Source organism: Cetorhinus maximus, chromosome 21 (assembly GCF_964194155.1).
Source record: "Cetorhinus maximus chromosome 21, sCetMax3.hap1.1, whole genome shotgun sequence".
Lineage (NCBI taxonomy): Eukaryota > Metazoa > Chordata > Chondrichthyes > Lamniformes > Cetorhinidae > Cetorhinus > Cetorhinus maximus.
In genome coordinates, this window is record NC_135899.1 from 7,698,345 (window position 1) to 7,724,664 (window position 26,320).

Genomic DNA, 26,320 nt, shown 5'->3' on the forward strand with positions numbered 1-26,320 from the left:
GTGCAAATAATTGGTGGTACAAATCATTAATTACAGGGTTTATAAAATTAACAAATTATAAAATTAACAGAGATACCTTTTTTTGCTTAAGTCCAGAATCCGTGTAAATCAACTGCACCATGTTCAGTCCATGCATTTAGACTTGCATTCACATATCCATAAGATATCCGAAATAGCTTTACAGCCATTGAAGCGCTTTTGAAGTGTTGTAGGAATTTTTCACATGGTGCAGTTGCTTTTCACAGATTCTGGATTTAGGCATAAAACGGTGTCTGTTAATTTTATAATTGTTAATTTGTTAAATTTTATAAACCCTGTAATTAATTACATGAACCATCAAACCTTTGCAGTTTCACCCTCTCAGTCCCGCCTATTTATTGCATCCATTTTGCGGAGATATTTTAAATACAATAGCCCAATTTAAATCATGGCAAGCTCTCACAAACAGCAAGGTCATAGCTGAAGAAGGGTCACACGAACTCGAAACATTAACTCTGTTTCTCTCTCCACAGATGCTGTCAAACCTGCAGAGTTTTTACATCAGTTTCTGTTTTTGTTTGAGATTTCCAGCATCCTCAGTATTTTGCTATTATGAAAAGGTGGAAGTAGTTGTGTTCAGGATGATTTGTCATCATTGCATACAGTGACACCAACCCTCTGGCTACTTCCTGAAGATGGTAACTTCTGCTGGACTTCAGCTTCCTCACTGCCCAGAAACCACCAATACTTTAACCATCCAACTTGTCAAAGTGAGCCTTGAAAATGAGTAAGGCAAGTCTGAACACACACGTATACTGTTCAGTGGAGCATACTGCATGATGAGGAAACTCTTTCGAGTTATCAACAGTCACAGATTGCAACCCTTTCGAGTACAATCACAGTTCTTGGTTTCCGGGAGTGGGACATGAACCCACAACCCTCTGATTCAAAGGCGAGGGTGCTATGAACTGAGCCACAGCTGACACCTCTAAATCAAAGGCTACTTGGAAACTCTTTCGAGTTATCAACAGTCACAGATTGCAACCCTTTCAAGTACAATCACAGTTCTTGGTTTCCAGGAGTGGGACATGAACCCACAACCCTCTGATTCAAAGGCAAGGGTGCTATGGACTGAGCCACAGCTGACACCTCATGCATGATGAGGAAGGAGCACAGGCTTATTTTCCCATATAATCCAAAGGGTCACTGTGACCAGTCCAGGTGCAATACCATCATTAGTGCACCAGCTGAGGTCAGTTGAATTGACACAGGTTATGAGTTGAAACTTAACTTTTATGGATTCTCAAGTTCTGATATGCACCTTGCAGCACACTGAGAGGCTTTACAATGATATTTTCAACAGCAACAATATCAGCAAATTAAATATTTTGCAAACTAAGAGAAGTCTGCAAATGCAAAAGATTGCAGTTAAATGAAGATCCTACATTAAGATTTTCTGTTCTGGTTTAAACTTAACCTGGCCTCAGCTAGAGTATTGTGGACAGTTCTGGGCACCACACTTCAAAGGCATTAGAAAGGATTCAGTGGATTTTACCAAATTGACACAATAGATGAGGGTTTCAGTTTGAGAAGAGCTTGGAAAAGTTATGGCAATTTTCCCAGTTCCAAGAATAGAGAGATGATTCAAAAGAGATTTTCAAGATGATGGAAGGTTTTGATAGAGAATAGTTTTTCTCTATTCTCTCTATGATCAGTGAATTGACATTCCGAGGTCATAGATTTAAAATTACTAGCAAAAGATCTAGAGGGAAGATACTGAGAATTGTCAACTGGAGAGCTGTCGGCATCTGGAATGTTCTATGTGAAAAAGGCATTGGAAGCTGATTCCAAAAATAATTTTAAAAGGCAGTTGGATCAGTACCTGAAGATGAGGGATTTACAAGGTGATGGAAATAAATGAGGCATGGTGTGGCTCTTTCAAACATCAGCAGAGCTATGATGGGTTGAATGGCCTTTTTTGTGCTATAGGTTTCTACAATTCTATAAAGCCTCATGTGAGCACAGAATAGGGACAGGCAGCAAACTAGAATGAAACAAAGCCGTGGCCCTCTTAAACAGCAAGCTGCAGCAATGCAAAGTATTTCATATTACACCAGCAGTTTAAAAAAAAAATCAACAACCTTCTCCTGAGCTTCAAGATATTTGTTCAAGATGGAATAACCTTACACTCGTGATTGGAAGCCAAGCTCAGGTTCCCTCATTATTCTCAATTTCACATTTGCAATCAATAACACCAAAATAATTAAAAATTAGATACCAATAAATATGGGGGAGAGAAAAAAAACACAGTTGCAAGAATTATTTATTTAAAATGTTGTTGCATCTTATCATCTTTCGTTAATAATAGAACAGGGTTCTTGCCGGCGTTAGGAACAAACATGCCCCATTACAGCAATATGTTTGAATATTTGCATGAAAAAAATACTTCAAATTCAAACCGTTACTAAGCAAACAATTTGTAACAATCCATTTTAAGGGATGGTGGCTATTTACTACCTTCTTTGGGATCGAGCTTCAAATTTAACTCGCATACCCAGGGTGAAATTCTCAGTGGCTGGCCAAGCTCCAAAGTAATGGCACTGGCAATTCAGATCCCAGTACACAGAGGTTTACAACACACAAAATAACCAGAAACATTACTGCAAGCAAAGTGTGAAATATGAAGGGACCTAAGGGTTGGTAGTACAGATATGTGTGTGGTGTGTGGAATCTGACAAGATCTCAGAATAGTATAGTGTATAGTGCTGGGTTGGAACGTCACTGTACCACATCTTTAGACTGTGGATATGAGAGGCAATCATGTGGTGCAAAAACATGTGCATAAAGATGCCAAAATTAAAATCATTGGCTTTGACATAAAGCTGTAACAGGTTTATATTGCACGCATATATTAACCTATAATCAGTTAATGTATCAGGGAAGATGTCAGTTACCAATTATGTTACGTAAGGGAGTCGAACAGAAATAATAAGTGAAGCCCATCTCTTACATCTGCACAAAAACACCTCATTGTAACATGTAATTGTAAACATAAGACACATGAATCTTCTTTTACCAGACAGATGACAATTGGGTTTCATCAAACACATTTCGAGAACAAGGGCATTAAAAACATTGACCTTTGAATACAGGAACTGAAAGCATACTCTTGGTCTTAAACAGCCTCCAGCATCTTGCAATTGAGCTTTATGATGGGTACCGACTAACAATTCTGTTGTTGGGGCGTCTGGATCAAACAGTCATCTGCCTCAACCAAACAATTTGGTTCAGTTTTCGAGGTGTCTTCACAATAAAGGATGTATTGTGCTCCTCGTACCAGGAGAATGATTTTTCTTGTCGGAATCCCCTATGCAGCCTGACCAGATGTCTGTAAAATGAGGTTTTGCATGTCTGACAGGGCAGTCTCCAGAGATTTTGAAAACCATTCTGCGTTAGTCTCTTCACAGCAGTTGAAGGCAGAGACTGAGAAATTGATATGATCTTCCAGGGGATTGTACCAGACACCATACCCATCTGGCACCATGGGACCGAAGCACATCACACAGTCTGCTCTGGCTGCCACCTAGACAGGAGAAAAGATTCAACATTAAGGTCACTCTTCCAACATTAAAACAGCTAACACATGCACAGTACCTGAACTTACCTCCACTTCTACTAGGCTCAATATTTTGCAATCTGCATTCTCAAGAAACAGAAACCAGACACTGCTATCACTATACCATCCTCACAGCTTTCCTTCACACCATGTATCAGAAAAGCAGCCTAGGCCAGTGTGTCTGATCCTGGATGACTACAGAGACTGCCAAAATTAATGATACACTGGATTGCAGTAGCTTCAGTGAATCAGACCACCCAAAGCTTGTAAGTCAACGGGTGATTGTTGTGAGGTACATTGGTTGAGTTGTAGTTTGCAAGATGCCAAAAGAATCAAAGTGCCCAACTCAATATGTTGAGTTCTCCTCATTAAACTAGATAGTGCATTGACTGGGTAGAGTGGTTCTTGGACTTCAACTTCAGGCCAGTGCCATTAGTGATATTTGAATGAGCGTGGTTTTGTCCTGAATTGGAAAATAATGGGTCCAAGCTACATTCCCAAAACAAACACCATCTAGGCTGAGCAAATGCTGCACTGTGAGGCCATTCTGCTGGTGAAATGATAAATCAAGCCCTCTTCTGCTTATCCCAGAGGTTCATGAGGAATAACTAGTTCTCCTAATGCCCTAGTCAATATTTCATTTTCTACCAACACTACTAAAAATAGGTCAGCTGGTCATTTACCTCATTCCTATTGTGGGATCATGCTATGCACAAAATGCCCACAGTATTCAAAGTAATTTACTCTAGATGCTGAGACATTTCTAACCAGAATGTTAAGCACTATATAAATGTAGGATTTTCTTTTCATACACCAGCTCGAGTGAGTGCATCTCCAGCAAGAGAGAATCTGCCCATTTCCCGATGGCATTCAACAGCATTGCCATCACTGAAACCCCCACCACTGACCAAATGAAAACAGGGAACTATAGTCCAATTAGCATGACATCAGGAGCAAGCAAAATACTGGAATCGATAATTAAGTACGTGGTAACATAATACAACTGGACAGAGGTTACACAGATTTATGAAAGGGAAATCATATTTGAGAAATCTTAAGAATTTTTTGAGGATGTAACTAGTGGGATGGATAGGGGGCAACCAATGGATGGAGTGTATTTTAGTTTTCAAAAAGTATTCAATACGATGCCACAATAGGTTGTTCCACAAAATTAGGGTCATGGGATTAGGGATAATATATTAGCATGGATAACAGAGAGCAGGAATAAATGAGTCAATTTTGGGTAAATTATGATCTGTCAGTTAACACTTAACCAGATGATCCAGGACAAGTTCCCATCAAGAAGTTCTGGATAAGGAGGTTCCCGGGGAGATGGAAAGCTCAAAGTGCTGACCACTTAATATAACAAGATTATATTTTAGGGTTTATGGTCATTTAAATCTATTGTTCATTTAAAATTAGATCTATTCTCAAAAAGAATAATGTATAAGAAACACCAACTCAAATGATCATCAGATCAGATTGCTTCAAAATTCTGAACATTGTCACGAATCTATATTTTTCATAATATTATTGTGGGTTTATGGTTGTCTATGTGGCTGATTTAATTAAATTAGAGTCAGATAGACAGCAAGGTTAAAATTATCAAAAGAAGTTAGGTAAAAAAAGGCATTTGAAATGCTAATGAATAAACATGGATGAGGGCAGCATGTAGGGTGTAAAGGAAATTTGCATTTTAAGGTAAGCGGAAAGGTGTTTGGGTTTCAAAGGGGCTGTAGGATGTTTAAAACCAACAAGATAAATACAGCAAGGTATTATGTTTATTTTCCTCAAAAGGAAAGAGAGATCATATTGACAACCTGAAAGATTTTTTGGGACAAGTAAATTTACAAAGACCCGCAGAACAATTGAAATTACAGATTATATGTACACATGTAAGTTCATACATAGTAAGAGAGAGAAACATATACAAAGAGGGATGGGAGACTATGTAGGGGGTATGGCCATGTGAAATCGAAAGGTACACCATGTGAAACAGTCCTTGGGAAAAAGCCTCCAGCCACTTTAACAGAGGTCTGCTGTGTCCAGTAACTAAAGTTGTGTTACAAGCCTTTGGAATGCCACTGGAGCAGGTGCTGTGTTTTTTTTTTATTCATGCACAGGATGTGGGTGTCACTGGCTAGGTCAGCATTTATTGCTTATCGCTAATTGCCCTCGAGAAGGTGGTGGTGAGCTGTCTTCTTGAACCGCGGCAATCCATGTGATGTAGGTACGCCCACAGTGCTGTTAGGGAGTTCTAGGATTTTGACCCAGCGACAGTGAAGGAACGGCTATATATTTCCAATTTAGGATGGGGAAATTCCAGGTGGTGGTGTTCCCATTTTATGACTTGATAGTGGTTTGATACAACTGAATGGCCTTCAGAGGGCGTTTAAGAGTCAACGGCATTGCTGTGGGTCTGGAGTCACACGTAGGCCAGACCAGGTAAGGACAGCAGATTCCCTAAAGGACATTAGGAGATTCAACAATGGTTTCATGACCATCATTAGATTTTTAATTCTAGATTTTTATTGAATTCAAATTCCACCATGTGCCGTGGCAGGATTCGAACCCAGAGCATTACCCTGGATTTCTGGATTACTAGTCCAGCGACAATACCATTACGCCATCACCTCCCCCTTGTTGGGCTGATTTTATCATTTCAAATCTATTTTGGACTGTTGCCTTAAAGAGGGTGTATAGTTGGAAGCCTGTTTAATTAAGAAGTTTGGGAACCATTAAGACTAACTAACTGTGTAATTGTAACCTTATGTGTTTTTTTTTTCTTTTGTTACTAAATGTTTTAACTTAATTTTAAAATCTCAGTTACTCCAAAGGTATTATTGGAGTCAATTCTTCTGAATTCGGTGCATAAGCCTTTTCGTTATAAATATAAATTGCAAAACCGTTGTGATAGCATGGCCAAGTTTCCCTTGTGGATTTGGTCCACCTGGCACATATCACCTGCCATGTTATAACAACATATAAATGGTAAATTTTCTAAGGCATTACATCAACTAGCAGGACCTTGCACACAGCTAGACATTTCAGAAAATCATATTGTTGACACAGGGCCTTTGAAAAATGAGACAATGAAGAATATTTCAGAGTGTCTACTGTGTGCTCAGGTGGCGCTGCAAATGGCAGCAGTGAAGCTGTCATTATTCCCTGTTCCCAGCTTAGCCGCACCTGCCCAGTTGAGAGCCTCCAGTGTGTTGCCACAGCAAAAGATGTGTCCATGAAGATCTCTGGCACACTTAGACCTTCTTCAATAGCCTGGAGCTTCAAGCCCAGCAAGTGCCTGTCAATTGCCATTCCTTTAAGTGCCTGTGAGTAAAATAAGTATATTATTTAAAAATAAAACATTCTATTCAAATTGCACAGATAGTTAATGAACCCTTACTGCTTCAGGTTTCCAGTTTTCCCATATAATGCAAGTCCTAATTGCAGAACTAGATACTTGGTGTGGCGCGGCAGGGGCAGGGCCATAAAATGTGGAGAGCTGTTCAAAACTCCATTGACTTTGATGGGGACAGAAGGTCCCGCCAGCAGGGGGCATAAAATTCCACCCTTGAACTATAAAGTGTCTTAAACCATCATAAGCATTACTATTTTCATCAATTATGACCTATATTCCAATAGCATAGATGGTTAAGTCCTCTTGTAACATTCTCTTATATAGCAATGAGACTTACTTAGTCTCATGGCTATGCACAGACTAATACCCCAATAATTGTGGGAAAATGGTTTAACAGCAAATAATACTGTACACACTGAAATATCAAAATTACCAGTGGTTCCCTACACCTTCCTCAATATGCAGCCAAGGCCACAGCATCGCCCTTATCACTCCTCTCACATTCCCTTGATTTATTTACTTTCATTGCCATTTCCGCAGATTCATATAATCCTTTTGTACCTCATCTCTTATCTCATTACAGAAATGTCATGCTCCTATCCCTTTCCTATAGCTTGTGATATTCTGCATTCTGACATATATCTCAGCCAACTTTCATTGAGCCAGAACTTTCTGCTCCAACAATTTTCATCGACCATTTTTCCCAGCAATTCTACCTGGAGAAGCTCGTAGAAGAAGCAGTCTTTCTCTGTCCAATAAGTTAACTGAAGTTGCATTGACCCTCACCCAGGAAACTGGGTCACAGTGTCAAGAAGAAAAGCAAAAACCACTGCATTGCAGGTAGATTCATTGAAGAGTTTGGATACAGATAGCCTCTTACCATGTCTGTGTAAGCACTGTGGCAATCAACAGCCTTCCGCAATGCTGCTATCTTCTGGTTAACCTGTTATTAGAAATGGAGAAAAGTATATAATGTTAATCGTGGCAAACTGCACAATGTTAAAAATTCTATCGGAAAAAGATTGGTTTGTAATCATTTGCTTTGTCGCATGTTAGAGTAGAGGAATTTCATCTGTATTTATCATCCTTCATGTGTCAGACAGAACTGCATGTGATCAGTCAGTCTCCATTTGAGTGGATCTTATATCTTGAATTACCATTTAATATTGGTGTCATTGCAATCAGCGAGTGTGGTTCTTCAGACAGGGTCAGAATGTGATCAGTGATTGAGGATCCCCGATGAATGTCAGCACTGGGATCAGTGAGTGAGGATTCCCAGATACAGTCAGCACTGGGATCAGTGAGTGAGGATTTCCAGTGATTGTCAGTACTGGGATCAGTAAGCGAGGATACCCAGTGAAAGTCAGTAATGGGATCAATGAGTGAGGTCCTCCAGTAACTGGTGCTCCCAATGTGAAATAAGTTCAGCTATTTCCCAACTAGTTTCTAATGGACTCCAAGTCTACTGTAAAAAAATGACCCATAATTTGACCAGATGGACAATAAGTGAGAAAGCGAAAAGCTAAACTGTGCAGCAGTATAGTTGGAGCTAAATCATTTGGATGAGCATTGCTCTACATGAGGCCTTGCTCTACCTGACCTGACAATGCTGGGTGTTAATGCCAAGAGCTGATAAAGAAAAAAGCCTTGTATGTTCTTCATCATTAGAACCTTTAGTTTTTAAAGATTCAAAGACATTCATTGAGGGAGAAAAAGGCTGGGGTGCTTATGACAGATAGCTTCCTGCCTCTCAATCTGGCCCTGAAAAAGCTGAGGCACACCTCATTTTCCAAGTGTTTGTAAGCTTACAGAAGGCTGCACAAACTCTAAGCTAACATCTATTTTGGATATTTTTTTGCTTGATGTCACTTTTGGGTAAAGATTTTTTACAGTTTTACTACATTCAAGATTTCATTACTAATGCCAAATGTTTGTGCACAGGACATCTATCATAGATTTTGTTGCCTCTAGATTTGTGTCCCAAAAGCAGTACCATTGAAAAAGTCAAACTTGTTGGAATTGTTTTGCTGGCTTTGTTCCTGGACTATATAAAACTATAATTCAACTCTGACTAATGCAGCACCTAGTCAAATATACACTGTGCAGACAGAACAAGTAAAAAAGCTGGTGTGAAAATTTCACTGGAGTTCTCCCACATTAATTTCATTGGGAAATTAGTGGAACTGCCAGAGACATGGCATAAACAAAGATTCATGTTTTTGGTTTGAAGTTTTAGAGTGCATCCTTTTCCCAGCTCATCTGCTGAAACTCTATATCCATGTGTTTGTTACCTCTTGATTTGACTATTCCAATGCACTCCTGCTAGTCTCCCACGTTCTACCCTCCATAAAATTGTCCTTACTCGCACCAAATGCTGCTCACCCTTCACCTGTTTCTCACTGAGCTACACTGGCTCTCAGTCAAGCAACAACTCGATTTTAAAATTCTCATAATTTTCAAATCCCTCCACGGCCTTGCGCCTCCCTATCTCTGTAATCTCCTCCAACAGCAAAACCCTCCAGATACCTGCACTCCTCTAATCTGGACTCATGAGCATCCCCGATTTTAACAGCTCCACCTTTTGTGGCCCTGCCTCAGGAATTTCGTCCCTAAACTTCTGCCTCTCTTTCCCCATTTAAGATGCTCCTCAAAATCTACCTCTCTGACCAAGTTTTTGGGCATCTGTCTGAATATCTTCTGAGGCTTAATGTCAAATTTTGCCTCATAAATAATGCAGTGCCTTGGGATGTTTTATCACATTAAAAATGCTACATAATTACAAGTTGTCATTATTGTTCTTTTACTCATTTATGGGGGTGCCAATAATGGCCCCTGCAGAAACTTGTGACCATTATCAATTTATTTTCCTGCAATTGCCCAAATTTCAAAAGTCATTAAATATCTATTGCTGCTATTCCGAGGGTTCAGAAATTAATTTAAGGGGTGGGGGAAAACACATTTCTGTACAATCCTAATGACTAAGTACCTCCTTTTCTGGATCATCCATACTTTTCACAAACTCCAAGGAATCTGTAGATGATGATCGGATTACATCAGTGCGTCCTAAGTGAAAGTTTCTCATTGAAACGCTCTCACACGTGGCACATAGTTCCTTGTACATTCTGAAAGTGGCAGTAAAGAGGTATAATAATTAGAGTAATGGAGATGGTTGAATAACCAGCCAATGATATTAACAAACTCAGAACAGATGGCTTCAAAGCAAGGCTGACATTTTCAAATTGGCACCAAACAGTTGCGGGCTTGCTGCAAATTAGAATTACAATCTATAATTTTAAACAAAATCCATATTTGTCTAAACAGAATTGTTATCCAACTTTGAAATTAAATGTCAGAATACATCCAAGTACAGTACAAGTGCATGGGAGTTAATAATGCAGCCTTTGCGTTTCAAACATTAGAGCTGTTTGATGTTTCCAGGCAGGAAGGCTTACTCTATACTGAACATACAGCACTCAAATGTGGCCCTGAAGAGCTTCATGTACTTATAACCTACACACAAGTTCATAAAGTCCCAGTGTTTTTAGCTAGTGCAGGGAAAGCACCACAATGTGCCAGTAGTTCAATACTCAGGTTAAACAAAGTTCTCATGACACTTTAACGCTGTTTCTCTCTCCACAGATGCTGCCAAACCCACTGAGCACTTCCAGCATTTGTAATTTTTTATAAAACAAAAGGAAGCTGACAAAAAAATTCAAGAATTATTGCTGGCCATCTGCACCAAATTGAGCCATACCGCATTTAACATGGCATCCAACATCCCATTACTCAATAGGTCACTTTGCTTTTAAGCTAAGTAAAACAGGTACAGCCTTTTGAGAACAGCTGCTTCCGTGTGCTCCCAGACTATCATCTGCCAATGTGCTGGGAAATTATCTGTCTGATCCAGTCATGGGAATGTATAATAAAGGCAAAATACTGTGGATGCTGGAAATCTGAAACGAAAACAAAAAATGCTGTAAAAACTCAGCAGGTCTGACAGCATCTGTGGAGAAAAAGGCAGAGACAACGTTTCGAGTCCATATGACTCTTCCTCCTATGATTACCTCTACCTCCCTTTAGATCTGAAGAAGAGTCATACGGACTCGAAACGTTATCTCTGTCTCTCTCTCTCTCCACAGATGCTGTCAGACCTGCTGAGTTTTTCCAGCATTTTTTGTTTTCGTTTCATGGGAATGTACAAGGTGGTTGAGGTATTAAGGAAATGTATGTTATATGGATGGGAATGTAACAACAGCTATGTCACTTAATCGACCGGACATCACAGCTCTGATATAGTGTTGTTGCAAGTCATACGAACATATGAAATAAGAATAGAAGTAGGCCATTTGGCCCCTCAAGCCTGCTCTGCCATTTAATAAGATCATGTCTGATAGGTTTGTGTTTTGAATCCTGCATTCCCATCTATCTCCAATAATCTTTGATTCCCTTGCCTAACAAGAATCTATCTACTTCTGCCTTAAAAATATTCAGTGAACCCACCTCCACTACTTTCTGAGATCCAAAGTCGCACAACTCAGAAAAAATTTCTCCTTATCTCTGTTTTTAAAGGGCAACCCCTAATTTTAAAACAGTGCCCCCTAGTTCTGGACTCACCCACAAGGGGAAACATCCTTTCCACATCCACCTTGCCAATACCGTTCAGAATCTTACAAACTTCAGTCGTCACCCCTCACTCTTCTAAACTCCAGCAGAAACAAGACCAGTCTTCTAACTTTTCATTATAAGACAACCCACTCATTCCAGGTATCAATCTGAACCTCCAACACATTTACATCCTTCCTTAAATAAGGAGACCAAAACTACACAATATTCGATATGCAGTCTCACCAATACCCCATATAACTGAAGCATAACATTCTTAATTTATGTTCAGTTCTTCTCATAATAAAGGATAGAATTCCATTAGCCTATTAATTACTTTCTGCACACTAACTTTTTGTGACTCATGCACTAGGGCACCTAGATCCCTCTCCAGCTCAGAATTCTGCAGTTGTTTTCCGTTTAAGTAATACTCTGCTTTTTCACTCTTCCTGCCAAAGTGAAAAACTTCACATTTTCCTACATTAAACTGCATCTGCCATATTTTTGCCCATTCACTCAACCTACCTATATCCATCTGCAAAAGTCTTAACAACATACTTTCCTACCTATCTTTGTCATCTGCAAACTCAGCTACCATGCCTTCATTCCCCTCATCGAAGTCATTGATACGAATTATAAATAAAGTTGATAATGCATGATATAAAACACTCTAAACTAGCAATGAGAAGACATATTTGGAGAAAAGTAGAAAATGTCAGGTCAGACTATGACACAGATTGCTGAAGGCAGATGGCCTGAACAGTTGCATTCATCGCTGACAGTGAAAGGATGAGTCAAAATGAAGGTTAGGCTAAAAGATTATTTCTCCATCCTGCATGCGATATGCTCTATTCTGGCCAGCAAAAATTCAAATTATACCCAGGTCTCCACCAGAAATTCAAACAATGTTGATAAGTTGACACTTCAATTATGAGTAAAAGTGAAAAGATTGAACAGGCTGGGATTCTTCGCTCTAGAGAAGAGAAGGCAAAGTGGTGCTCTGACAGAGGTCTTTAAGATTACAAAACAGGTTTGATAGGGTAGCCTTAGAAAATACATTTCCACTTGTGGGGGAGACCAGAACTACGGGCTATAAGATAGTCACTAATAAATCCACTAGCGACTTCTTTACCCAGAAAGAAATCAAGATGAGGGGATTAGTATAACTCCTGTCATCCAATTCCAGTAACATTTGAATGAACTTTGATTTTGGAGTGCATCAAAGCAGTAATTGAACTCACAGCAGCTATAGCGGGTTAAATTCAACATCACCATAATGATGATGTGAAGTCTTGTGTGTCAGCAAAGAATACATACCTAAAATAGGCCAATTGTAGTGCCATCTGAACAAAGCAGTCTGGACTCACGCCATGTAGTTTGGGAAAGTCTTTGCCAAAGTTCCTATAGGTGAAGCAGCTGATGTCCAAGTCATTTACTAAACTGTAACAGAATTACAATTTCAGCTGAGTCTGTATTTAATAATTCTACATTAGCTTTCTAAGGAATAACTATACTAGGATTTTGATGATATAATTAAAATCTAACCTTACATCAGAGCCAGTAAGAAATCCTCGTGTGGTTTCCATATTTTGCTGACAGAATTGGTCTATAACATGGGATGGGCAATAGATGCTTACCTAGTCAGTGACGCCCATATCCCGTAAATGAATAAACAAAAACTTTCTGAATTTGATAAGATACAAAACCCTTCATTTGCAGCTTCCAAAACATCTCCTTTATCCAATCATCCCCATTAGCCAAACAGTATTATCTACGGGAATGCAGTTGCCTATTAACTAATGAGCTTATTAACGGAACCTGGAGAAATCCATTAAGGTCAACCACCATTCAAGGTTAAACACAATGGCAAATACTGATCTTAAAGTAGCTTTCAAATTTCAATTTTACTGCATTATATATTTTTAAACATGGGGTAGATTTTCCGCAATTGGCTTAATCAGTAAGCAGATAAACTGTAAATTGATAAATTTTGAAAAAACGTTTTATCCTTGGATTACTACTCAAACCTATTTGCAAAGTTCTTCATCAACCTTTCCAGTCTAATCAGCAATGTTTTTTAAAAAAATTTAAATATTTTTAAAAAAAATTCCTGGGGGAATAAACTCCTAGGCAAGGCGGTGGCATTGTGGTATTGCCACTGGACTAGTACTCCAGAGACCCAGTGTAATGCTAAAGGGACCTTGATTCAAATCCCACCACACCAGATGGTGAAATTTGAATTCAGTAAAAGTCTGAAATTAAAAATCTGATGATGACCACAAAACCATTGTTGTAAAAACCCGTATGGTTCACTAGTGTCCCTTAGGGAAGGAAATCTGCCATCCTTACCGGTCTGGCCTACATCTAACTCCAGACCCACAGCAATGTGGTTGACTCTTAAATGCCATCTGAACAAGGGCAATTAGGAATAGGTAATAAATGCTGGCCTGGCCAGTGATGCCCATATTCCATAAACAAATAATAATAAAAAATTAAGACTGGTAACTTACTGCAATTTTATTGCATTATTTAATGAGTCATCACAAAAAATAAGCATTTTTCATCACAGTTTCACTCTACGTATGAGGCTCGTATCTGTAAATTAGTGAAAATGATTTTTATAAAATGTACAGAATTATCTGTTAGTTATACTAGTTGGCTTTTTGGTAAATAAATAGTAACATTTGGGGTCATGCAAGTGCCAGACCAAGACCGCCCTTGGCATGAGAGAATCTCACAATCACCCCTTGACATTCAATGGCATTTCCATCGCTGAATCCCCACCATCAACATCCTGGGGCTTACCGTTGACCAAAAACTGAACTGGACCAGCCATATAAATACTGTGGCAACAGGATCAGGTCAGTGACTTGGAATTCTGACAACTCACTTCTTGACTCCCCAGAGCCTGTCTACCATTTAGAAGGCACAGGTCAGGAGTGTGATAGAATACTCTCCATTTGCCTGGACGAGTGCAGCTCCAACAACACTCAAGAAGCTCAACACCATCCAGGACAAAACAGTCTGCTTGGTTGGCACCCCACCCACCACCAGCAACATTTACTCTCTCCACACCAACACATAGCTGCAGCAGTTACCATCTATAAGATGCAACTTGCCAAGGCTCCTTGGACCACACCTTCCAAACCGGTGACCTCTATTACCTAGAAGGGTAAGGGCAGCATCACCTATAAGCTCCCCTCCAAGTCACTCACCACCCTTACTTGGAAATAACTCTCTTTTCCTTCACTCTTGCTGAACTCCCTTCCTATCAGTACTGTGGGTGTACCTACACCTCTTGGACAACAGCAGTTCAAGGCGGCAGCTCACCATCACCTTCTCAAGGACAAATAGGGATGGGCAATTAATGCTGGCCTTGCCAGGGACACCCTCAGCCCAAGAATGAATTCAAAAAAATATTCAAATGCATTTAATGTACCTATTCTTTTCCTTACACCCAAAACAACCGGCTTAATTTTTAGAGCCTTCTTGAAAGACAGGAAACGGGTGCAATTTGCAGAGCCTCCCAATGGTGAACAGTTCATCCTGGGATCATACTGAGTTTTATGAGTGAGGCTGGCTTCTTGTGCAATGTTTTCTAAACTGTTAGGAAATAGAGATAATTTAAGTAAGTTATATTTGTATTTATGAGTGTAAGGAATGAGTTTTAGCTTTAACATTTAAGCTTGATTTGTATTTCTGTGTCTATGTGTTAAAAAAGGTCAAATGGAGTTTTAGTTTCACTTTTAAAAGGTGTTTGCATTTCCATTGAGGAATTTTACGACCCCTAAAGAGAAGATAAACATACAAGGGTAGAAGGATTGGACTATTGCCTCACAACAGGGGCCCAGAGAGGCAGGTTCCTCCCACAGACACACAAGAGAAACATCAGTTTTGATTTGGAAGCTGTTGGAGTTCAGCTGGTTTGGAATTCAGCTGCCAAACAGAAGCCACCTGGAAGGGACAGAAAGCAAGTCCCAAGCTAAGGAAACCCCCAAAAATCCAGGGAAGTGGAAGAGCGGAATGTCCCAAAAAGACCTTCTAGTCAAAGGAAGGGCAGAAACCTGGGAAAAGGTCCAGTTAAGTGAAGTAAAGAGTGAGGGCAGAAAGAAAGGCTCCAAGCTCCAGATTTAAAGAGACAAAAGCTGCAGAAAGCAGATTTAAAGCGAGAACAGTTTGCAAGAGGTAAGAAGGTCCAAAGAGACAACTTAAGGTCTATAACTCTTTGCTACGGGCATGTGAAGCAGTGGTGTACTGTTGACGTTAAGTCAGAGAGAGAGAGAGAGAGAGAAAGAAAGAGAGAGTGTGTGTGTGTGTGGAAGACGGCTTGAATGCATGTGGTGACCCAGGGATGAGAAACATCTGAAGGAGAGCTTGAAACTCTGGAGGTGAACCCTTGCGGAAGGCACCTGAGAGAAAGTGGAAGAAGATTCCAAGGCAAGGTCTCGGAGAATGGAGATTGGAAACCCTAGTGTAAAGGACAGAATTCAGTGAGACTGGTTGGTTCACGGTGTAACAAGCACCTGGGGGGAGTTGAGGAGAGATCCATAGCATCTGACTGAGGTGGTACCTGTCGCTTGGTTTCAGTGTGTGGTAAGTCTGACCACAGGTTGCTATAATTTTACATGGATTGTGTATTTACTGTGTACATTAGAGTATTTGATAGCTTCTGTAACTTTTGTTATCCTTACAAATCTGTATACATCTGTAAAGGTATAGTTGTGGGTGAAGAAATATTGTAATATAGTTCATTTTTTCTTGTTGAATACATGTTTTATTCTTTTGTTAAAAGTTCATCAGCTGACCCCTGTGCATCTGTTCAGTAGCTACTCTCCACGTATCTAAACAAACAAATAAAAGTTAGGATCTATCAAGCTGGGTTCCTATGATGATTGTGTTTGAATGTTATTCTTTTTTGTAAAAGGCCATTTTAATTAAGAAGAACTTTAATATTAAACTTGCCAGCAGGATGTGCTAAGACCCGGATGGATTGCCCTCTGGTGGTGAGTAAGAAATAAAGGAAACTCCTGTTTCCATACAGGAAGCTGTTGTTCAGAAGCAAGTAGCTGTGTGTGTTTATTCTTAATTGTTTAGAAGTGACAAAACACTTCAGTTCCACTCTAGGATCAGGCTTGTTCAGGGGTAACCTCAGATGGGATCATAACAAAACCAGTGTATAAAATTGTAGAAACTTGATTGGCATTGAACTTAATTGACATCAAAATGTTGTGATTTATTGCACTGGTTTGGCTGATTTTAATTGCTCTGAAAAAAAGAAACAGTGCAACCAAGTTGAAACTGTGATCTAACCAACGGATTCTGGGTAGATACTCCGAAGGTAAGATTTCCTCTGAGGGTGGCAAAATCATAAACCTGTTCTTTAGAGACACAGTTACAATTTCACCAGTCTAGACGCGCAGCGGAAATCTCCTTTTGGCTTTTGTGCTTTCAGGAATGCATTGAACAGGTTGAAAACTCAGGAAATCATATTCTGAGAGAAGGATAAGTCAAAACTAGATTAGCCAGGAGACGTATAAATAAACCGAAGCTGAATAGTGGGCACTAAATATTTAGATTTTTTTTGCATCACTTGCGTCCAATCCCATAAATACACACACATAATTGGCAGCTGCAATACTCACATGTCCAGGTTCTGTTTGGCGTGTTCAATGTCCCTCTTAATCTCTGGAGTGATGTAAAAGTAAAGCTTCTTAGGTAATGGGAGAGGAATCATGGGAGCTCGAACTGTATCTGGGTCCTTACTATAAACGCAATACATGAATTAGAAGTTTTAAATCTTCTATAAACAAGAACACTGATTTTGAAAATATCATGGCATCAATCACTTTAAAGGTTATGCATTAAACACATAATTATATTTATTAATTATATGTTACTATATTCATTAATTGTATTTATCATCTCATTCCCTGGAGAGGTGAAGTCAGCCTGTGTTAGGGAACTGGTTGTAGCTGCTGTTCAAGTCAGTCAGTGGATGTGTTACTTTCATCCCATCCAGCTCATCCCGTAAACTGCTTTACAACTGGTTCTAATCCAAATCTCACTTTGACTTTTGGATTCAGTGCTCCAACCCTCCCCACTCTATCAAAGCACTGCCCAGCGGCTTAAACAACGATAAGACTCATGATTGAGGGAAAAATCGGTTCTTCGGACTGCATTATACAACAGGCATTCCCCGTTAATTCCCTTTGATTTCAACGAACTTGGACTGGATTGCAGTGGGATCGGGAGCAGATGCGATTTTAAAATCGCAATTCTGGAGGAAGGCACTGGATCCAGCTGCTGCTGGAACGCGAGACATAATTTTCAACGTGAGGGGGGTGGAAACAGGGAAAACCTTACAGTCTTCCATTTGGGGTGTTGAGGCTGATTATGAAAGAATCACAAGGATGTACATAGTTTTCCCACATATTTCTAACTGTAAACAAGTTCATTGTATTTACCAGATTAAACTGACTTCCAAAAATAACCTGAATAAAAATATCTAAATGTGTGGCTATTTTTACATTGCATCGTTCCCGACTAAACAAGTGACATGTTTATTGATCATTCCTGACTAAACATATGGTATGTTTATCGGTAAGTACTGTAGAAAACTATTTAGGAGTATTCAATCGTCTGTATATACGCCGATTGGATCGAATTTTCAAATCACAGAGATGGAGAAAACTTGGATCCAATTTATACTCATCACTACATAGTAATACTTAAAGAATGAGAATGCATGTCACATGTTAAAACTTAATGATTTCTGAGAAATTAATCATGATTCCTTAGTACACTGATAGTGGGATTAACTGGTGTCAGCTGTGGCTCAGTATTTAGCCTCTTGTCTCCGAGGAAGAAGGTTGTGAGTTCAACTCCCACTCCAAGACCTGAGCATAAAAATTAACGCCACATGACCAATTTTCGGAGAATAAATTAAGGGACATTTTGGTATGTGGAGTGGGGGTGCAGCGAGGGGTGCGAGCGGGCCACTGGGAGGAGAACGCAGCCAGTGCATATGCACAGGTGCATACTGTCGATGCGCGAAGATCAAAGATCAAAATTACGGGACAGGGAACAGCCGACTCAAATACAGGATGGTCCTGTAAAATACGGGACATTTGGTCACCCTGATTAACACTGACACTCCAGCGCAGTACAATGAGAGTACTGCACTGTCAGAGATACTACATTTTTACTGAGAGTTAAACAGATCTCCCAAGTGTAGGTAAAAGATCGCATGGAACTATTTCGAAGAATAGGCAATGTTATCCCTGGTGCCGGTCAATATTTATCCCTCAGTCAACATCACTAAAAGCAGATTATTTGGTTAATGTCACATCACATTACGGTTTGTGGGATCTAGTTGTGCACAAATCACCTACATTGCAACAGTGACTAAAATTCAGAAGAAGTTCATTGACTGTAAAGCATTTGGGGTCATCTTGTGATCGTGCACAGTGCTATGTAGGGCAAACCTTTCTTTCCTTATTGGGAGACCAATGCCAAATGCCAAAGATGCTCGCATGTGTAAGAAATATCGGTTTTTATATATTTAGCTTTGTATGTTTGTGTGGGCTTTTGGTAAGTAGAGAGTTAACTGCTGGTATGTGAATGACTCTTTGCATTGATTAGGTTAGGTGTAAATGGTTTTTCTTTCTGCATACTTCTTATTGTATTACTAAAGACCCTAAGACCCTAAGCGTAAAGAACAATACAAGTCTTTTAACTGCTAACTTTGTTAACTGTAGTCTAGAATGTGGCTACTATCGATGATCTGTAACTCTGAATGGAGTATCGACGGCCTCTTGCTGTAACTCTGATTTCAATATCAATCATTTTGATTGTGTTGTAAATGGTGAGAGTCAATTGCATTTACCAAATATGGTAGGGGAACTCAAGGTCTGCACTGGAGTGCTGCTTTGGGCTGCAGTAGAGTGCTTAAGTTGGAGTTTGGTGACTGAGGGATTTCGGTGAGGAGGGAAGGTGATCCTTTGAGTACCATGAGTACGGTCAGGTAAATATTTACTACTTTTATCGCTTACAGTTTTTAAGGTCTTATTTTGTGGTTCATCGTTTGTAAGAGCTATATGCTGTAACAACGAGGAGCAGGGAAGAAGGGCCTGAGAGTAATTGATATTATTTGATATTAAGTATCTTCCTAAAGGTTTAATTTAATTTAAAGAGGTAAGTCATGGCAGGAGGGGTCAAAGCCGTGGTGTGCTCCTCCTGCTGTATGTGGGAAGCCGGGAACATTTCTAGGGCCTGGGACCAGCATGTGTGCGGGAAGTGTCTCCAGCTGCAGCTCCTGGAAGCCCAGGTTTCAGACCTGGAGCGGCGGCTGGGGACACTTTGGAACATCTGTGAGGCAGAGAGTATCATGGATAGCACATATAGTGAGGTGGTCACACCACAGGCTAAGAGTCCACAGGCAGGAAGGGAATGGGTGACTACCAGGCAGAGCAAGAGGACTAGGCAGGCAGTGCAGGAATCTCCTGTGGCCATCCCCCTGCAAAACAGATATACTGCTTTGGATACTGTTGGGTGGAATGGCCTCTCAGGGGAAAGCAACAACAGCCAAATTTGTTGCACCACAGTCGGCTCTGCTGCACAGGAGGGGAGTAAAAAGTGTGGGAATGCAATAGTTATAGGGGATTCAATTGTAAAGGGAATAGATAGGCATTTCTGTGGCTGCAAACAAGACTCCAGGATAGTATGTTGCCTCCCTGGTGCTAGGGTCAAGGATATCTCAGAGCGGCTACAGGACATTCTGAAGGGGGAGGATGAACAGCCAGTGGTCGTGATACACATCGGTACAAATGACATAGGTTAAAAAAAAAGGATGAGGTCCTAAAAGCAGAATATAGGGAGTTAGGAAGTAAGTTGAAAAGTAGGACCTCAAAGGCAATGATCTCAGGTTACTACCAGTGCCACATGCAAGTCAGAGTAGAAATAGCAGAATATATCGGATGAATACGTGCCTGAAGAGATGGTGTGAGGGGGAGGGGTTCAGATTCCTGGGACATTGGGATCGGTTCTAGAGGAAGTGGCACCAGTACAAACTGGACGGGTTACACCTGGGCAGGACCGGGACTGATGTCCTAGGGGGAATATTTGCTAGAGTGGTTGGGGAGGGTTTAAACTAAAATGGCAGGGGGATGGGAACCTATGCAAGGAGTCAGAGGAGGGGGAAACCAAGGACAAGAACAAAAGACAGAAAGGGGAATAAGAAAAGTGATAGGCAGAGAAATCCAGGGCAAGAATCAAACAGGGCCTCAATGAAAAATAATGGGAACAGGGCAAGTATTATTAAAAAGAAAAGCCTTAAGGCTTTGTGCCTTAATGCGAGGAGCATTCGCAATAAAGTGGATGAATTAACTGCACAAATAGATGTAAACAGGTATGATATAGTTGGGATTATGGAGATATGACTGCAGGGTGACCAGGGATGGGAACTGAACATCCAGGGGTATTCAGTATTTAGGAAGGACAAACAAAAAGGTAAAGACGGTGGAGTTGCATTGCTGGTTAAAGAGGAAATGAACGCAATAGTGAGGAAAGATATTAGCTCCGACGATGTGGAATCTGTATGGGTAGAGCTGAGAAACACTAAGGGGCAAAAAACATTAGTAGGTGTTGTATATAGACCCCTAAAATGCAGTGGTGATGTTGGGAATGGCATTAAACAGGAAATTAGAGACGCATGCAATAAAGTAACATCTGTAATTATGGATGACTTTAATCTGCATATAGATTGGGCAAATCAAGTTAGTAAGAATATCGTAGAGGAAGAATTCCTGGAGTGTATACGGGATGGTTTTCTGGACCAATATATTGAGGAGCCAACTAGAGAACAGGCTATCCTAGATTGGGTATTGTGTAATGAGAAAGGAATAATTGGCAATCTAGTTGTGCGAGGCCCCTTGGGGATGAGCAATAATATGATAGAATTCTTCATCAAGATGAAGAGTCACAGAATCACACAATGCAGAAGAAGCCCTTCAGCCCATCGAGTCTGCACCGACATGGAGTGACATAGTTGATTCTGAGACTAGGGTCCTGAATCTTAATAAAGGAAACTACGATGGTATGAGGCGCGAGTTGGCAATGATTGATTGGGAAACATTACTTAAAGGGATGATGGTGGATAGGCAATGGCAAACATTCAAGAGCGCATGGCTGAACTGCAACAATTGTTTATTCCTGTCTGGCGTAAAAGTCAAACAGGAAAGGTGGCCAAACCATGGCTTACAAGGGAAATCAGAGATAGTATTAGATCCAAGGAAGAGGCATATAAATTGGCCAGAAAAAAACAACAGACCTGAGGATTGGGAGCACTTTAGAATTCAGCAAAGGAGGACCAAGGGGTTGATTAAGAAGGGGAAAATAGAGTACGAGAGTAAGCTTGCAGGGAACATAAAAACTGACTGTAAAAGTTTCCATAGGTATATGAAGAGAAACAGACTGGTGAAGACAAACGTAGGTCCCTTACAGTCAGAAACAGGGGAATTTATAATGGGGAACAAAGAAATGACTGACCAACTAAATACATACTTTGGTTCTGTCTTCACAAAGGAGGACACAAATAACAGACCAGGAATGTTGGGGAACACAGGGTTTAGTGAGAGGGAGGAACTGAAAGAAATCAGTATTAGTAGGGAAATGGTGTTGGGAGAAATTGATGGGATTGAGGGCCGATAAATCCTCAGGGCCTGATAATCTACATCCCAGAGTACTTAAAGAAGTGGCCCTAGAAATAGTGGATGCATTGGTGGTCATCTTCCAAGATTCTATTGACTCTGGAACAGTACCTACAGATTGGAGGGTAGCTAATGTAACCCCACTATTTAAAAAGAGAGGTAGAGAGAAAACAGAATTATAGACCAGTCAGCCTGACATCGATTGTGGGGAAAATTCTAGAGTCCATTGTGAAAGATTTAATAGCTGAGAACTTGGAAAAGAGTGGCAGAATCGGACAGAGTCAGCATGGATTTACGAAAGGGAAACCATGCTTGACAAATCTACTGGAATTTTCAAGGATGTAACTAGTAGAGTTGATGAGGGGGAGCCAGTGGATGTGGTTTATTTGGACTTTCAGAAGGCTTTCGACAAAGTCCCACTTAAGAGATTAGCATGTAAAATGAAAGTGCTTGGGATTGGGAGTAGTGTATTGAGATTGATAGAAAACTGGTTGGCAGACAGGAAACAAAAGAGTAGGAATATACGGGTCTTTTTCCAAATGGCAGGCAATGACTAGTGGGATACCGCAGGGATTGGTGCTGGGACTCCAGTTGTTCACAATATATATTAATGATTTAGATAAGAGAACTAAATGTAATATCTCCAAATTTGTAGATGACACAAAGCTGGGTGGGAGGGTGAGCTGTGAGGAGAATTCAGAGATGCTTCAGTGTGATTTGGACAAGCTGAATGAGTGGGCAAATGCATGATGCAGTATAATGTGGATAAATGTGAGGTTATCCACTTTGGTAGCAAAAACAGGAAGGCAGATTATTATCTGAATGGCTATAAATTGAGTGAAGGGAATATGCAACGAGACCTGGGTGTCCTTGTACACCAGTCGCTGAAGGTAAGCATGCAGGTGCAGTTGGTGGTTAAAGCAGCAAATGGTATGTTAGCCTTCATATCGAGAGGATTCGAGTACAGGAGCAGGGATGTCTTGCTGCAATTATACAGGGCCTTGGTGAGACCACACCTGGAATATTGTGTGCAGTTTTGGTCTCCTTATCTGAGGAAGGATGTTCTTGCTATGGAGGGAGTGCAGCGAAGGTTTACTAGACTGGTTCCTGGGATGGCGGGACTGACATATGAGGAGAGATTGAGTCGGTTAGGATTATATTCACTGGAGTTCAGAAGAATGACGGGGGGTTCTCATAGAAACCTATAAAATTCTAACAGGACTAGACAGGGTCGATGCAGAAAGGATGTTCCCGATGATGGGGGAGTCCAGAACCAGGGGTCTGAGGATACGGGGTAGACCATTTAGGACTGAGATAAGAAGAAATTTCTTCACTCGGAGAGTGGTGAGCCTGTGGAATTCGCTACCACAGAAAGTTGTTGAGGCCAAAACATTGTATGTTTTCAAGAAGGAGTTAGATATAGCTGTTGGGATGAAAGGGATCAAAGGATATGGGGAGGAAGCGGGAGCAGGCTATTGAGTTGGACGCTCAGCCATGATCATACTGAATGGTGCAGCAGGCTTAAAGGGCCGAATGGCCTACTCCTGCTCCTATTTTCTATGTTTCTATGGGTACCAGAGATAGAGAGGGATGAAAAAAGGGCCCAGTATACAGCTGTACAGGTTCACTGAGAAGGAAGCTCAAAGAGAAGAAAGAAACAGAAGAAAGTCAAACCAGACCAGAACTAGTGTTGACCCATGTCAAAACTGCTCCGGAGAGTGAAGACCGTGTGCGACTTGTAAAATATCACCTCTATTTATTAGTTAATAAATCCTCTTAATTTGCTGCACAAAACCCCTATCTACCAACTTTTTGTCTTGTTGAGAACCTGAATAAAGGTTCAAGTAATTTACAAAATCCTAAACATGACATTTCTTTGCTGTTATCCTAATGGAGTCCTTAACCTATTTGACATAAGTTAATATCTCTATTGTAATAGCAGGTAGAAACAAATACACAATGCACATGTCCTCAAGATCCAGGGCGACCAACCATCCCAGGTTTTCCGGGACCATCCCATACTTTAGCCAGTCGTCCTAAGTTGTCTGCAAATGTTTGTTGCGTATTCTGGATCTTTGTGCATGGGCACTGTATACACCGCTTGTTTCAATGGTCTCAGAGACTCACCAGGTTTGCCAGTACCACCCTTCCCCCTACTCTTACAGGTCTGGTAGCAACCACCGCCACTGCGCACCCCCCCCCCACCCCCCCCCACCCCCCCACACCCCCCCCCCACCCCCCCACACCCCCCCCCCACCCCCCCACAACCCCCCCCACCCCCCCCACCCCCCCCACCGCCCCCCCCACCCCCCCACCCCCCCCACCGCCCCCCCCACCCCCCCCACCCCCCCACACCCCCACCCCCCCCCCACCCCCCCACACCCCCCCCACCCCCCCACCCCCCCCACCGCCCCCCCCACCCCCCCCACCCCCCCACATCCCACCCCCCCACCCCCCCCACCACCCACCCCCCCAACCCTATTGTTAACTTGGTCACCCTGTCAACATCAACAATGGTAGATATCAGTCATCTACATTAAGAGAATTCTCAGTCATTTGCATGCTCAAGCACATGTAGTAAAAGAGGTGAAATGTGAGGACATTTTTAGAAGGGAAATAATATTTTAAATAAAAAGGACTTCACTACATCACTTTCTTACCAATAATCTAGAACGTGGTCCAATATGGTGGCAATTGGTGGGCCCTCTGCAGAAGACTGTTCATATATAACACCACAGGATCCATCCTCACCAACAATGAACTGTAAAACAATCAGATACGCTTTGCTAGTACAAGGGTTATTGTAGGAGATTAATCCAGTTGCTTGATATTTTTCATTAATGTATGATACACACCAGGTTAAACTTGAGCAGTTAATTTGCATCCAGAATCATAGAGGTTTATGAAGCTCAGTGCTTCCTCTTCACAGCAGATATTTCTATGATCCTAACAACATGGGAACAGTTGTGTCATTTGGGTACAGTAGTGTAATGGGTACAACCCAGTAAGTTCAAATTCCACTATGGCAAGTTGGGAAATTCAGTCCAATGAATCTGGTCATTTGTGGGCAGCCACCAGAGAAGGACTGACCATGAAGGAAGGCAGAATGCTGTAAAAATTCCACTGACTCACAGGGAAGGAAAAGTGCCATTTCTACTTGGTCCGGCCTACATGTGACTCGGTTCCCACTTTCACTTAAAAACAAATCAGCAAGGCAACCAGGGATGAGTGCAATAAATGTGACCATGACAACATTGTATACATCCTGAGAACAAAGCATAAATGTCTCCTGCACTATCCAAATATCTCTTGTCAACTATTTATCCCCAACCTTCCATTCCATTCTCTGCTCTTTTTTTTGAAGAGTCCAAATTTTTATTATTTCATAGGATGTGAGCATCACTGGCTAAGGCCAACATTAATTGCCCATCCCTAATTGCCCTTGAGAAAGTGGTGGTGAGTTGCCTTCTTGAACCGCTATAGTCCATGTGATGCGGGTACACACACAGTGATATTAGGAAGGGTGTTCCAGGATTTTGAACCATCGGCAATGAAGGAACAGTGAGATAGTTCCAAGTCAGGATGGTGTGTGACTTGGGAGGTGAACTTGCAGGTGGTGGTATTCCCATGCATATACTGCCCTCGTCCTTCTAGGTAGTAGAGATTGCGGGTTTGGAAGGTGCTGTCAAAGGCGCCTTTGCAAGTTGCTGCAATACATCGTGTAGATGGTACACACTACTGCCACTCTGCACCTGTGGCAGAAGAAATGAATGCTTAAGGTGGTGAATAGCCTGCTGATCAAGCAGGCTGCTCTGTCCTGGTAAGATTCTTCAGTATTGTTGGAGCTGGACTCATCCAGGCAAGTGCAGAGCATTCTATCACACTTATGCCATGCAGAAGGTGCTCAGGCTTTGTGGAGTCAGGAGGCGAGTTACTCAACATAGAATTCCCAGCCTCTAATGTAACATAGTAAACAAAAGTCTGTATGTCCCAACACCAGATGCATGGTGTAGAATGAACGTACATGGTGAAAATGATGTGCTCTACGGAGAAACCAAT

At 41.1% G+C, this 26,320-nt stretch overlaps 1 protein-coding gene and 2 long non-coding RNA genes across 3 annotated transcripts in view; 2 read left to right on the top strand and 1 right to left on the bottom strand.

Moving 5' to 3' along the window:
• The first annotated feature begins 88 nt into the window (after window positions 1–88).
• LOC144695645 (uncharacterized) lies at window positions 89–7,884 on the top strand. Its single transcript, XR_013579983.1, has 3 exons — window positions 89–801; window positions 1,122–1,231; window positions 7,537–7,884. It is a non-coding gene; the product is annotated as an uncharacterized LOC144695645 (long non-coding RNA).
• The window catches only part of LOC144695619 (carnitine O-acetyltransferase-like), a 39,480-nt gene continuing 15,444 nt past the window's right edge, over window positions 2,285–26,320 (bottom strand). Inside the window, exons 8-14 of the mRNA XM_078566516.1 lie at window positions 24,922–25,022; window positions 17,198–17,317; window positions 12,873–12,995; window positions 9,940–10,075; window positions 7,834–7,896; window positions 6,785–6,922; window positions 2,285–3,562 (exon numbers count right to left, since the gene is read on the bottom strand). Of these exons, the coding sequence (XP_078422642.1) occupies window positions 3,347–3,562; window positions 6,785–6,922; window positions 7,834–7,896; window positions 9,940–10,075; window positions 12,873–12,995; window positions 17,198–17,317; window positions 24,922–25,022 (897 nt within the window). The 3' untranslated portion in view covers window positions 2,285–3,346. The remainder of the gene's footprint in view (window positions 3,563–6,784; window positions 6,923–7,833; window positions 7,897–9,939; window positions 10,076–12,872; window positions 12,996–17,197; window positions 17,318–24,921; window positions 25,023–26,320) is intronic.
• Window positions 3,558–5,088, top strand: LOC144695648 (uncharacterized). The gene is made up of 2 exons (XR_013579986.1): window positions 3,558–3,932; window positions 4,554–5,088. It is a non-coding gene; the product is annotated as an uncharacterized LOC144695648 (long non-coding RNA).